Source organism: Phasianus colchicus, chromosome 3 (assembly GCF_987193195.1).
Source record: "Phasianus colchicus chromosome 3, bPhaCol1.hap1.1, whole genome shotgun sequence".
Classification (NCBI taxonomy): domain Eukaryota; kingdom Metazoa; phylum Chordata; class Aves; order Galliformes; family Phasianidae; genus Phasianus; species Phasianus colchicus.
Window position 1 is genome coordinate 30,862,049 of NC_143438.1, and position 13,667 is coordinate 30,875,715.

Sequence of the window (13,667 nt, forward strand, 5' to 3'; positions counted from 1 at the left end):
AGGAACTCACTTTGTTTACAGCTAGGGGAAAAGAGAATTCAGATTCACAGCAGGCCACATTTATTTCTAGAGTTCCTATCTTCCCTATCTACCCTCCAAGAAAGGCTACTGGAGTGGCATTCAGCTTTTAAATCACTTCCTCAGACAGCTATCAAATATTCCATTCTTTCTTGATATGTAACACAACAGATGCACAGACGTGAAGTGACAAAGCCAATTAGCCCGAGAGCTAGAATTAGAATCAAATTTATCTCGTGATTTGTTCACAGAATTCAGCAAAATATTTTTAATGGAAATTAAAACAGATATATGAGTTGCACTTCAACAGTTAATAGCAGCAAAAATATTTTCTGTCAATACGTACAGAAACATGAAAGACAAGACAGCAAGAGGAAGAAAACAAAAGTACTTCAAACCAAAAGCATTCCTACAATCTAAGGTGTGGCACTAAATTGTTCCAGGTAACGTACGTAGTGACGACAGTCATCGGACAAAGCAATTTTACAGTGACTGTTGTCCACTACACGGTAACAGACAGCCCACATTAATCCTATTTGAAACTACAGTTCAAAGATAACATTGATGCTGTTGAACTCTGAACACCTGAAAACAGAAAGTCATTAGAGCTTTTTAAAATGTAAAGCTTTTTATAAGCCTATAGACCTTTTCTTTTACTTCACTTTACACAAAGCCTACAGCTACCCAAAGTCATCATTTAAAAAAACACACATAGTAATTATATTACTACCTGCAAAAGGCACTGGCAATAGCTGCACAATCCAGAAATTTAGCCAGATCTGGACAATAACAATTGCCCACACAAGTGTAACGAAGTAAACATCACTAGTTTTCTTTTTTTTAAGAAAAGAACCAATCTCAGGTCTTTGTCTGTTCCCAGAAGACGATGCAGAGGAGAAAGATGACGAAGTTTGTGGAGGTGGATCACCTTCTGTGGCATCTAAAACAAACAAAAGCAAGTTATCACATTAATCTCCACCACAGAACAGAATATTGCTCCCTACAGCCAGCTTATCTTGTTGTTGATCTTGTGTTGTTGCTATTTTTAGTTCTTTGTAATTCCACTAGATGACAGGGACAGCCTTGACACCGATCTCTGACTTGAAAAACTAGAACAGGACTGCATAGGCTTTCCCAAATCACACGTCAGACACTACAGGTAGGAAGAGAAAAAGAGATGCTACAGCCTCTAAGAGGCCTCTTATTGGCACTTGTTAATTGCGAGCTATATGTACTTTAGCAAACAACCACAAAAATCTGGAAACCTCAGGAAAGCAGAAATTTTTGTCTTAGATCTTTTCAAGGACTCAAAAAGAAACTCAGATTTGCTCAAAACTCTTTTAAGCAAAAAGGAGCATAAATCAAAGAGGGTGCTTATATCTTATAATCTTCTTACTACACTTTTTTGAATGCTCACATTACCAACATAGCACTCACTGTGATCCTGATTTGTCTAAAGCAAGCACAGATTAGTAGATAACAAATGTTGCCATTCATTTATAAACCAGCAAAGTTCAATTTGAAAATAAATGTAAGGTGACGGGTTAAAAATGACGTTATTTAAGAGTAAACAGCAAATAGTAACTTCAGGCAAAAATACTATGTCCAAATTAAAGTTCTTGTAAATAGAACAATCTCTTTCTGTGAATACCAGTATCAGCTTTTACTGCATCCCTGCTGCTCGGCCCCTTGAGGCAAAAGGAAGTTTCCCATGCAACATCATATGAAAAACATAGCCATAATGGAAGAATGGGAATATAAGAAAACCTGAAAAGCTACTCTGTGCTAATGAATAAAAGGTAATTTGCTGTGTCGTACACACAGCAGCAGGTAAGCAATGAAAACTGGATTCATGTCACATCAACAGCACTTTCCCCCCATAAAGAAAAACTGCTTTAGAAACTGTATAACAATACGACGCGTACATTAAAAAAAAACACACACATCATACATGCAATTTTAGCTCTAATGCACCTTTACTAAAGACACTCCTAGACTAAAGCATTAACACCTTAAGCAGAGAAAAGGCAGATTTGTCGCATGTGAACAAGTGGTAAGTAACAGATTCTGCCACTCCACACACTTGATGAATGCTCTTCTTTTGTTTTAGAAATCTACACTGGTCTTTCTACAAGTAAGGGGAACTACTTTTAGAGCTTATTATAAGTACTTTGAAACCTCACTAATACCACAGAACAGATGTACTGATTCAACTAACTGACAGACACTGGAAGATAACAGAAACATCAGCTGGTTGCAGGTAACATATCTGGTGAATATTCTCAAAGGGGTTACAGGAGGCAATCTGAAAGAAGGAGCTCAGCAAGCAGCCAAATTCAGCAGATGGCCTAGGTGGAGTGCTTCTTAGCAAATCAGTTCACGTTTCAAACAGATGAAGGCCAGCTCTCTCATATATGAACTTTGGATAAAAAGATCCAAGCTAATTTTTCATAAGGGGAAAGGAAGTTACCTGTAAACAGAAGCTTTCCTAAAAAGAAAGGCAGAATGTTACTGTCATAAGAAATAAAGAGGTCTATCTTTCCCCTGTACCTTGCAGTTTAAAGAAGAAAAAAAAAAAAAGCACAAATGTTTAATAATAAAGCACTAAAGAAAGCAGTATGTTCATAATCGAGAATTTGCCCCATCTATTCAACTTACTCAACACCTTTCTTTTTTACTTTTTCTCCAGAATTGCTATAATCAGTATAAGAAGTAACGTGAAAACAAGCAGAAACTCAAAGAGAAGACAATTCTAAAAGCCACAATAGAAAACAATGGAATTTAATTTGGCAAAGCCTTCGTCTCAAGATGAAAGTTATCTGATACTTTTTGCCCCAAAAGCACTTAGTACTGTCACTTTTATGAAAGAAGAAAAGAATATTACCCCTTCTGGCAATAAAAGTGTGCTGGAATGGATTTCTGCTATAAAGAAAACTAAGTAACTCAACAATAATGTTGAGTAGTACCAATTAAACTCAATCATTCTCTTACTCTTTCTCTGTCACTTACTCTAGAACATAAGCAGACTACAGAGAATGCAAAACACAGGTGGGAATAAGATGACAGGAAAAAAAGAACGTGGGAAGAGGAAAAAAAGACTACAAAAATCCTTGGAAATACTAGGATACAATAGCTTTTTCAGAATGTAGTTTTACAGTACTTTGAGCCAAACTGTACTGGAACTGCCAACGACCTCACAGTATTCTTCCCGTCAGACTTCTCAGCGTCAGAACTGCCATTCAGGTGACTATATCATAAATTCACAGAACGGCCTGGGTTGAAAAGGACCACAATGATCATCTAGTTTCAACCCCCCTGCCATGGACAGGGCCATTAACCACCAGACCAGGCTGCCCAGAGCCACATCCAGCCTGGCCTTGAATGCCTCCAGGGATGGGGCGTCCGCAACCTCCTTGGGCAACCTGTTCTAGTGTGTCACCACCCTCTGTGTGAAAAACTTCCTCCTAATATCTAATCCAAACCTCCTCATCTTAGCTTAAAACCATTCTCCCTTGTCCTACCACCATCAACCCATGTAAACGGTTGTAGCCCCTCCTGCTTATATGCTCCCTTCAAGTACTGGAAGGCCACAGTGAGGTCTCCCCAAAGCCTTCTCTTCTCCAAGCTAAACAAGCACAGTTCCCTCAACCTTTCTTCATAGGAGGGGTGCTCCAGCCCTCTGATCATCTTAGTGGCCCTCCTCTGGAGCCATTCCAAGAGCTCTGTATCCTTCAAGTCAGATCACAGAAGCTGATCCAGCTCAAAAAACAAACACTGCAAATGAAACAAGTCAGATTTTGTTGACAAGATGAGCTTTGCAAACCAAGATATGGATGTCTCCTTAATACAAATGGAGGATTATCAGAATCTTCAGAGTATCTTCAGGTTCTACAAAACCTTATTAAATGCAGTCTTTACATATGAGAAGTAGACAGGAAACTCTGTATTTGTCCTTTTCCTGTTGTGAAGGAAAAAAACAGCAGCATTCACAAGCCAAAAAATACAATACTGCCTAATTGCCTCAAAAAAAAAAAAAACCCAAAAAACAGAATAAAACAAACAAACACAATAAAAAAGACACCTTTATGAAACTGCTGTAGTTTGCTTCCAGCCTAGAGGGAACTTAATTTGAAAACAGAAAAGAAGTTGTCTTGAAGAGGAAAAGAAATTAAAACTAACACGTAAGTTAAAAAAGAAAAAAAAAAAACAGCAATAAAGAAAACCACAACTGTTTACACTACAGATCTGTGGGAGACTGCCTCCTAACTGTATGTTCAAAATCCAGGCAAAAACACCACCACTCACTTCTAAAATTAAATATAAGAAAGAGCAATAAAAGAAGGCTGCCACACAATGGCAGTGATGGGCTGCCACACAATGAGTGGTCAGGCACTGGAATGGCTGCCCAGGGAGGTGGTGGAGTCACTGTCCCTGGCAGTGTTCAAGAGGTGTCTGGATGAGGAGCTACGAGATGTGGTTTAATAGCTTGTGGTAGCAGTGGCAATGTGAAGATGGTTGGACTAGATGATCTTATAGGTTGTTTCCAAACTTGTGATTCTATGATTCTATGACAATGCTCCATTCTGAAATTTCAGGATATGTCCATGGTGTTCTGTATTGATTTTCATGATAGTCTTGTAAAATGTAGAAATAAAGATGAGAAAAAAGTATGTTGTCCACAGTCCTTTTCATATTTAAAAAACAAGTCTGTTTTCAAGCACAGTTTACACTGATATATTTAAAATTTGGAAGTGTGTTTGTTTCAACAAAAAATTTCTGAAGAGACTGATCTACATCAACTGCTTTTTACCCAGCTGCTGAAGTAACTTCTTAGTTTCACAGAAGCCACTCTTTAGACACTTTTAACATAGCATGCTCAAAGGATTCTCTTGCACGCTCACTATGTTTCCTCCTCTTCACAATTCCCTCATTACAGAGGATATAAAGAACATCCTGTGTTCAAGTAGACCACTCAGACACAACCAATTTCAAGCTGATGCTTTGGAAGCTTATATTCTGTCAAGTTGAATGACCTGTTTCACAGGAAATTGATGAAACCTTTCAATTGTCAGGTCTCCGTAATAGCTTATTTTTCAAGTATCCCACGCCATTCCATAAAGGCCTACTCAGAAAAATGATGGTAAAGCTCAAAACCAGTGATGGATATCTAAACATCCGCTTTGCAACATTCTGAAACCATTTCTTATAGACTTCTGTTGTTTTAAGTGAAATGTCATGACTCAAGCTACATTCTCAAGTAAACTCACTAAAGGAAAGACATTAATCATGCCAGCTGAAAAAGAGAGTGAAGTCTTTTTGTCACTATGATGTACAGAAATTTTATTCTTCTCTGCCTGTACCTGCTCCAGTTATATCTTGTAACAGACAACAAATCAAAAAGAGTAAACAAAGTAAATAAAATAAAGACAAGGAAAAAATGTCCTCATTCTGAGAATAAAATCTGCTAGTTTTCTAGATGTAGACAGCCACATACTATAATTTGAAAGCTGGTTTTTATATATAGCCTTCTTAGCATTTTTTTCAAAACAGATAAATCACTTTGATGAAGTACAAATGTGCTATTTTGTTACAAATGAAAAACAGAGGGCCTACTTTGAAATTTGTTCTTTATTCCTTCTAATTTCATGCTGTCAGAGCAGATTTAAATGTCTTCTTACAGAGAATTCAGTCACCTGAGGGTTGTGAGGAACGTTCATTACTGGATTCATCTTCTGTCACAGAAATTGCCATGGCAATTGTTGAAGCAGCAATGGAAATCATCTGACCAGGAAGCTCTGCCCCTATAAAATATATGTGTATGTAATTTAAGAAAAAAAGAAAAACAAACAAAAAACTCAAGTCCTAAGATGTTTTATGTGTTTCTTGATATCCACTGAAGCTGTCAAATGAAATAAATTATACTGACTGATACTTAGCTATAGTCAGTGTTATCAAACACGAATGAGTGCTATTAATTTTAGTATCACAATACAACTGGAAGCAAAACACAAAAGCAGTTATTTACACTTCCCTTGCTAGTGAGCTGCTACTCACAAAGTCATTTGCAGTTGCTGACAGTTCAGCTAATCTAAAAATCTCTACAGCAGATAGTTTTACTAACCAAGATGATGATGACGTTCAGGAAAACAGTAACAGCAAAACAGGAAAGAAGCTTCCTAAAGTAGCCATACAACTATTACTAGGTAGGAACAGATGACATTTATTTATATCCTAAATTGATTTGCAACAGGAAAAAATTGTTTTTTCTCAAAGTCTAAACACAAACCATAAAACATACATTAACCAGAAATGATTAGATAGCAGAAGCTTGCTGGATGAAGTTGTCTCAATTTCTCTCACACACAATATTACAAGAGCTACTAAACCCATACTGATCCTTTCTTTCAAAATTAGCCTTTGATTCCCTTTTCCCTGCGCTTTCTTTATGCTTGAGGCTATACATAGGATTCTTTAGCGTTAAATTATAGAAATATATTCTAAACTGTAGTTAAGAGGGATTGATAATGAGTCTCTACTTTGCTATGGAAAGGAAATTATCCATTTCAAAGATTTTCTGTAAAAAAACCTGAAGATTCACTTCAGCACGCATAAACCACTTTGTTATAAATGTACTAAAATCTTCCAGTAAATTCTTCCAATCCACATGATATTGAATTTACAGTTAATACAATCCCGATTCTCGACTTCACAGATCTTTTGCCTCAATTATGAAAGAAATAGAGATTCACTTCTTACCTGAAGACTCCTTTCCGTTCTGCTGGTCATGCAACATGCCTACAGTCATCAGAACAACTATAACCAGGAACACAGGAATTCTCCAGGAGCCTGCCACAGAAGCTGAAAAATACGGTATTTTTAACAACAACAAAAATTAGACTATTAATAATCACTACACTTAGGAAAACCAAGGTAAGCACCCCACAAACAAAAATCTAGGCAGAAACTAAGTGTCATAAAACAAACATGATTCTTGCATTCCCATGGAAGAATAAGAAAAGCAGGTGAGCAAGTTTCTCTATTAATAAGCCAAGCTGCTACCATTTCTAATGTCAGTGACCTAAACTATGCTGATACATCTAAAATTACATTAAGATATACATGAAGTAAAAACATTTTAGAATTCAGAGGCAAACCAAATCCCCCTTCCTAAAAAGACAGGGATTTATTTTAGATCTCTAGAGTGGTTATCAAGCAGTGCCTTCTTGGGCTTCAACTTTTCATCTCGTATTTCCAGAAAATACAAGACTACAAAACATAAGCTAATGCAAAATCGCTATCTGCAGCTACAAACCTCAGCAAAGCATGCCTACGTGTTCATCACAATCCCTGAAACTTGCTGCTAAAGCAAAGTAAATCACGGAATATGTTCTGAAATCCTTCATCATTATAGTCCTTTATTATTTGCTTAACACTGTCACCATAAACTCATATGATAATGTAATCTGACTTCCTTAACTATGTAAAATCAATTACTATAGTCATATTCTATTATAATCTTATATTTGCATCACAGATTACACAGACTACTGATAAATTTATTTGCTACTGTTGATATAGACTTGCTTAATGACTGCTGACACAGATGGGTTTTCTTGCTTCTAGTACTACTATTAAATGTATTTTACATACGGACGCAATAGAAAAATAATTTGTTACTCACCTAAGTGAAAGAGCAGCATGATCCACACAGGGACAGAGACTGCTTTCAGGTAACGCTCGGTGCTTTCATTCCACTTGAATGAAACCATCAACAGGTAACCAACTACCAATGTCCATATCTGTAAGAAAAAGACACACAGGTATGTACACATACACATAGAACAGCGGTAATTGTGCACACGCACCTCTAGCTGCTGTAGTGAGGAGCTTGATGTCAGGTTCCAATTCTGAAATGTAGGCTTCTTAAAGAAGGATCAAGCACAGGACCTCGGCCTGCATGCGAGAGGAGTGCAAAGTCGGTGCGAAGTGTAAGGAGATAAGGCCACACATGCCTTTGGCCTGACATCAGTACGGTCTGAACGTGAGGGGGAATACACTCTTTGCTTGACAGAAACCCTGGAGGAGGTTATCCAGCAGAGTCCAAGCACCTACTCTGGAACTACTAGGGAAAGATGGGAGTCTAAATGACACAGGGCCAGAAGCAGCACCAGTGGGGCTTTAGGGGACACAGAGCCAGCAGAGCACCGCTCAGTCCACCACAGCACAACTTGCCAGCTTCTGTGCTCCAGCTCAAAGAAATAACGGTGCTTTATACTAAAGACTGTCATTAGGAAAGACAAAAAAAAAAAGAAAAGAAAAAAAAAAGTTTATCCCCAGCAGCTTTCATTCACAAAAGTCATGACTTTAAAACTTGTCAAATGGAATTTTATCAAAACTCATTTTACTGAAGCTATAAAATGGTTCTGCAGTAAAAAATTAAGTACCACTATTTCAGTTACACCACTTGTAAAAAGCAGGTATAAATCTGCTTATCAGATTAATGACATGAGAGACAGAGTTCTATAATTAAATCTGGAGATGAAGAATTTAAGCTTGAAAATGATGAAAAAAAGAATGCAGAAACCATAAAAGGCTGCAGGAGATAGCCGATGCACAGTAGAAGAGGTGAAATAAGTATGAAAACTTACTTATAAAATAAGTTAATATTATTAATGGTATAAAAACTTATAAAAGTTTCAATAATGCATTCTTATTAAATATACCTCATACGTGTGAGATACTTCTGCCCCAAATTCAACAAACATTCTGACTCCCTATCCATAACCAGTTAAGAAAAGCTTTGAATTCCCATTCATAAATCCCAACAAAGCTTGAACAGAGCTGTTATTAACTGCATTTGCTGAATCAGACTTCGCTGCAAAAGCTAAGAATGCACTGGCAGAGACAGGGAACAAGCAATTAGGCAGAACAGCAGAACACAGTGAATGAATGAGCATTCACCTCTATTCTGCTTTATGACACGGAAGAGGCAGACCCTCAGTGAAGGAGTCTGTGTGACTACTCCAGCAAACACTAAAACCTAGAACTTATTACAAGTCATAAACATTAAGATTTAAAATAAATAAATAAATCAGGTTTGACCCATAGCAGCATGCTAAAAGCAACATCAATCAAATTCATCCAGAAGTCATATTGTAGCACAACAGGGAGAGTTCCAAGACGACACCGTTCTCCTTAATGTCAGCCACACAACATCTGTGTGATGCACATGCCATTGGAGACAATTTTTAACTTTTAGTGGCAAATTACCAACAACAGACACGGTAAGTTCAATCTATTAGATTTTCCAATGAAAAATAAACCAAGAGTGGGAGGCCAGACATGAGCCTATGGTTAATAGCCAACAAACCAAAACGTGCTCCACTGCCTTAAGGTGTGCCTGTAGCTGAACTAAGCTAGCGCATGCTGTTGAATAATTACTCCTGTTCTGTTCATCAATACTCATTTCTAAAAGCTTGGCAAATGACCCAAGTAGAAGTATTCTTAATTTCTATTGATCAGAGAGAAAGAGATTATTTTAGAATAAATGAGTCATTTTGTTTTAGAAATCGAACAGTAGCAATCCTCAATGCCTGTAAACGAACCATGCAGCCATCTGGCTGGTTCAAGAGGTTTCACCTCAGCGATACTGCAGTGTGATCAACTCACCATCAGTTTACCTTACATCGAAGAACCTCTCAAAACTCAGTAGAGCTTCCCTACGCTGCAAGGGACACGCTGAATGGGAACTGGGGTAGCCTCCTTCCAACAATTCATGGCTGAAAGCAGCTGACAGAGCAAATTAACTCGCATTGACAAAGACTAGGATTTTATCCCTTTCTAACTTGGCAACAGCTTAGTTCTGATTTTTGGAATTTTTTGTTTCTTTAAGTGCCTGTTATATAATTTTCCCTCTTTTTCTTTTTCCCCGGATGGTCTCTAAACATTTTGACTATGAGAACAGTAACATGACCATTGCAACAACTGTCTCCATGGAAATGAAGAATAACAGACACTGCGCTTTCAATGAAATTAAGTTTAACTGTGGATACACAAGCCACCCTAACCCACAATGTACACAGATGTGATTTATGCAGGCACAGTTAACCAGGTAACTAATGCACACTCTTCAGATACTGCAAAATACAGTAGCTGCCGTTAACTGTTTATTAAACAGAAGTCAGTCATAGATGCCTTTCACCATCTACTCTGCATTTTAAATGCTTATTCAATCCAATATTTACACTAATGAACAACCCCCATATATCAGCATTTAAAAGCTTTCCCTCTTCCTTCCTTCATTTATCCTCATGGTCTGAGCAGACAGAGACCTCCTTCCTTAAATGTCTTCCCTTTTCCAGCATTCTTTGCTAAATAAACAAAACAGTTGCTTTACTTTCAGATATATTAACACCAAACATATAAATAGTAGCAGGTCTAGTATTAACTGGTCTAGTATTAAATGGGGAGGTTGGTGGCCCTGCATGTGGCAGGGGAGTTGGAGATTCTTGATCCTTGAGGTCCCTTCCAACCCGGGCCATTCAGTGATTCTGTGAAATAAGCTGTATACTTCTCTGAACAAACAGTTCTATAACTGCAGAGCAATTTCTCATATTTCAGCATCCACTTTTGGGTTACAGCAGTAACTTTAAAACAGCAGATCTTTAGTTACCTAAGCAAGTCTGAGGGGCTTCAGTTCTCTTTCAATTGCCACCTGGAGTCAAAACTACACCGCAAAAAGGCTGCAGCTTTTACATTAAGTACCTGCTTTAGCATTCTGATTTCTCTTTTTAACCTTACTGTCAGAAAGTGTAAGATTTATTAGCACGACTGTTTCAACCAATGTTAGCAAAAGTTTTCAGTTCCAGTTAAAGATGAAGAATTTAAAAATACAAGAAATGGTTTGGCTCTGGCATCTGTTTTCAATGAGAATGAGCTCTCTCTTATTCCTCAACTCCTCAACTCTTTACAATAAATTCCACTTTTTATTTACAGAGCGCATTCTTGGCATCAGCAGGTTAATCTTTAAGGGAGAAGCTTTACGACTGAGCTCATTTAATACTTCACTGCTAGTGAAAGCAGCACTTCCCTTCTCTCCTACTGATGGAGATGCAGCCTCACCTCTCCTACAGACCATACAATTCTTACTTACTTTCAAAATCAAATTATAGATCGACAGGGGGATGGTTCCAAGCAAGTTGTCTCAAGTATATGCATACCTAGGTCTCATACAAATCCCTATTAAAAAAAAAAGGAATTTCATCATTTTAGCCTTTTGCAATCAGCAGCAGTCATTCCACATGCACGGAGTCTTCTCAGGCACTCCATGCTTGTTTCACAAACATTAAAGCAGTGTTACACCAGATGATGCCAGCCAGAGATCTTGTGACATTATTTCTAACCTCTCCCTCCTCACTGGCAAAGGAATGAATGATGGCAAAAGCTGAGCAGGAAAGTACATTCTTAAAAACTGAATCCATGTAAGGTATTACATGCGTGACTAAAAGCCAACTCTATGCCATGACAAACATCACAATGTTTTCTTCATCTAATTGAAAATGTTTTTCTAAACAAGAAAAAAGATAACACGGTAAGTGAGGAATTATGGACCCATCATTTTTATTCCACTTTTCAGAACCAAAATTCATTTCATGAGACTCTTCTGCTTCTTCCACAGTACACCAGATCCCACAACGTGCAGAGCTGAGCAGAATGAAGAAAGCATAACTGACTTTCAGTTCAGAGAGAGTTCTTGTCCAGCAGATACAAAGACCAAAAAACATAACCAAACCAAATTCCCCTGTAGGGAATGCTACTGACCACTTAAGAGCAAACTCATCCTGCCCTTCACTAAGGAAATCTTCATTATTGAGAATTCCATTTGAAAGGAGTGAAAATGAGCTTCAAACTTCTGTAGCACACAACACAAATTATCAGTTTTTATGACATGATTCCGTATTTGTTGTGCTGAAGAAACAAAACTCTGAATACTTCAACAAAATCAAATGCACAGATCAGTTCTGTAGTATTTTAGAGCCTTAGAAGATTCCATAGCTGTGTTTACACTCACATACAAACTTTTCAGGTAAGGGGGCTCAAAAGTGGATTGGATGATGTTTAGATGCCCCTTTCAGCCCAAACCATTCTATGATAACAACTGATATTTTAAATATTACCTAAGCGTGTAAATGACATTGTGATTTTTTCTAAAAAAGTGCAAGCAAGTGTACACCTGACCTATTCCCTGTACTATCCTCACAGGTATAGAAATTCGCATCAGTTCTGCTTCTAGAACCTCCAGTTATGATATATAACCATTTAAATACATTGGATTTTAACATGCCATGACTACTAAACCAGACGAAGCAGAAGCCTGGTGCTCAGCAAGACTCAACTTCCTGAGATGACTCAACTACGAACTTACAATTGGAATTCTGAGTCAAGCAGGAATTAACCTTCAAAATCAATACTGTCATGCACGAGTTAAAAGCATTTTCCATGTCTTCTGCAACATTTCCTGTGCCATGAATGTAAGGAAATACATTACACTAAGATACAGAAATCTGCAGCTATGGGTGCTAACACTTCCCTCCTACAGTTCACATTTCCTATTTCAATGTAAAAATTACTTCTGAGAATCTTTGTTAATAAAAAGCTATTCAGGAATCAAACTTTTCCCCCCAGATAGAGAGTGTCTTGTGATGCCATTGTAACCAAAGATGGAGCTTTGATTTACATTAACTTCTTGTTTTATTCCACAGAGTGCACTAAAGTTTTATTGGTCAGTTCTATACCAACATTCCTTTCAGAAGTGGAAAAAAATAAATAATATTGTGTTCAAATAATCAATACCAAAAAATATCCATCTTTACATGGCATTCATCACTAGGCTCAAGACTTGCATCAGCTTCAGGCCTGGAGCTGCACTTCATGCATGTAAATCTAAACAATTAATATGCCTTTTCAGGATAGGCAGGTCCTGAAAGGTTCTCCCAAAGCTGAGGTGGATATGGAAGGGAAAAGGTGGAAAACACTATGAACAGCCTAGTCTTTTCCTGCCCCTCTCCATCCTGTTTTAAATAGGACATATTTTGTGGTTTCTACAAAGTTATCTCTACCATGTTTTGACAACAAACCTGAACTTTGGTTTTGGTAGCATGCGTTTACAGTCAGTAACTGACTGTCTGACTGACAGGTTTTGACACCAAAATACCAAAAGGATGGTTACAGATAGCAAAAAGAATACTTCACAAATCAGCACTGTATTTTTCTCACTTATAGGTATGCCAACATTATAGTCAGATTTAACCCTTTCCTTTGCTAAAAGAGAAATTGCCCAGTAGGTGAACTCTGCAAAATACAGACGCTTTTTCTTCTCCGCAAGTGATCCCCAACAGCACTACAGAAGCAGAACATTATGGATGCCTGCAACCCCAAATGTTTGTCAGGAAGCACATTTGATTATTTCAGTCTGACACGGATGCCTTAAAGACTGCTGACACCTAGTGCCAGCGCAATGGTGTTAGCCCTGGTAGATGTTTTTGATAGTTCCCTGACAGGGAGAATTAGACAATCGACAGGCTAAGACATACAGAGCCTTCTTAGGCAATACGCCATCCAACGTACCGGTCACAGAAAACCGTATTTCC

The 13,667-nt window shown here is 37.8% G+C and overlaps 1 protein-coding gene across 4 annotated transcripts in view; it reads right to left on the reverse strand.

The window, feature by feature from the left end:
* Window positions 1-13,667, reverse strand: part of TMEM245 (transmembrane protein 245) — a 79,408-nt gene that overhangs the window by 61,655 nt on the left and 4,086 nt on the right. For 3 of the 4 annotated variants that reach the window (XM_090137206.1, XM_031589149.2, XM_090137207.1), the window contains exons 2-5: window positions 7,700-7,817; window positions 6,775-6,876; window positions 5,712-5,819; window positions 749-958 (exon numbers count right to left, since the gene is read on the reverse strand). In XM_090137206.1, the coding sequence (XP_089993332.1) occupies window positions 749-958; window positions 5,712-5,819; window positions 6,775-6,876; window positions 7,700-7,817 (538 nt within the window). Of the gene's footprint in view, window positions 1-748; window positions 959-2,058; window positions 2,143-5,267; window positions 5,271-5,711; window positions 5,820-6,774; window positions 6,877-7,699; window positions 7,818-13,667 lie in introns of all 4 variants that reach the window. The other variant, XM_090137208.1, reaches the window with a different exon arrangement.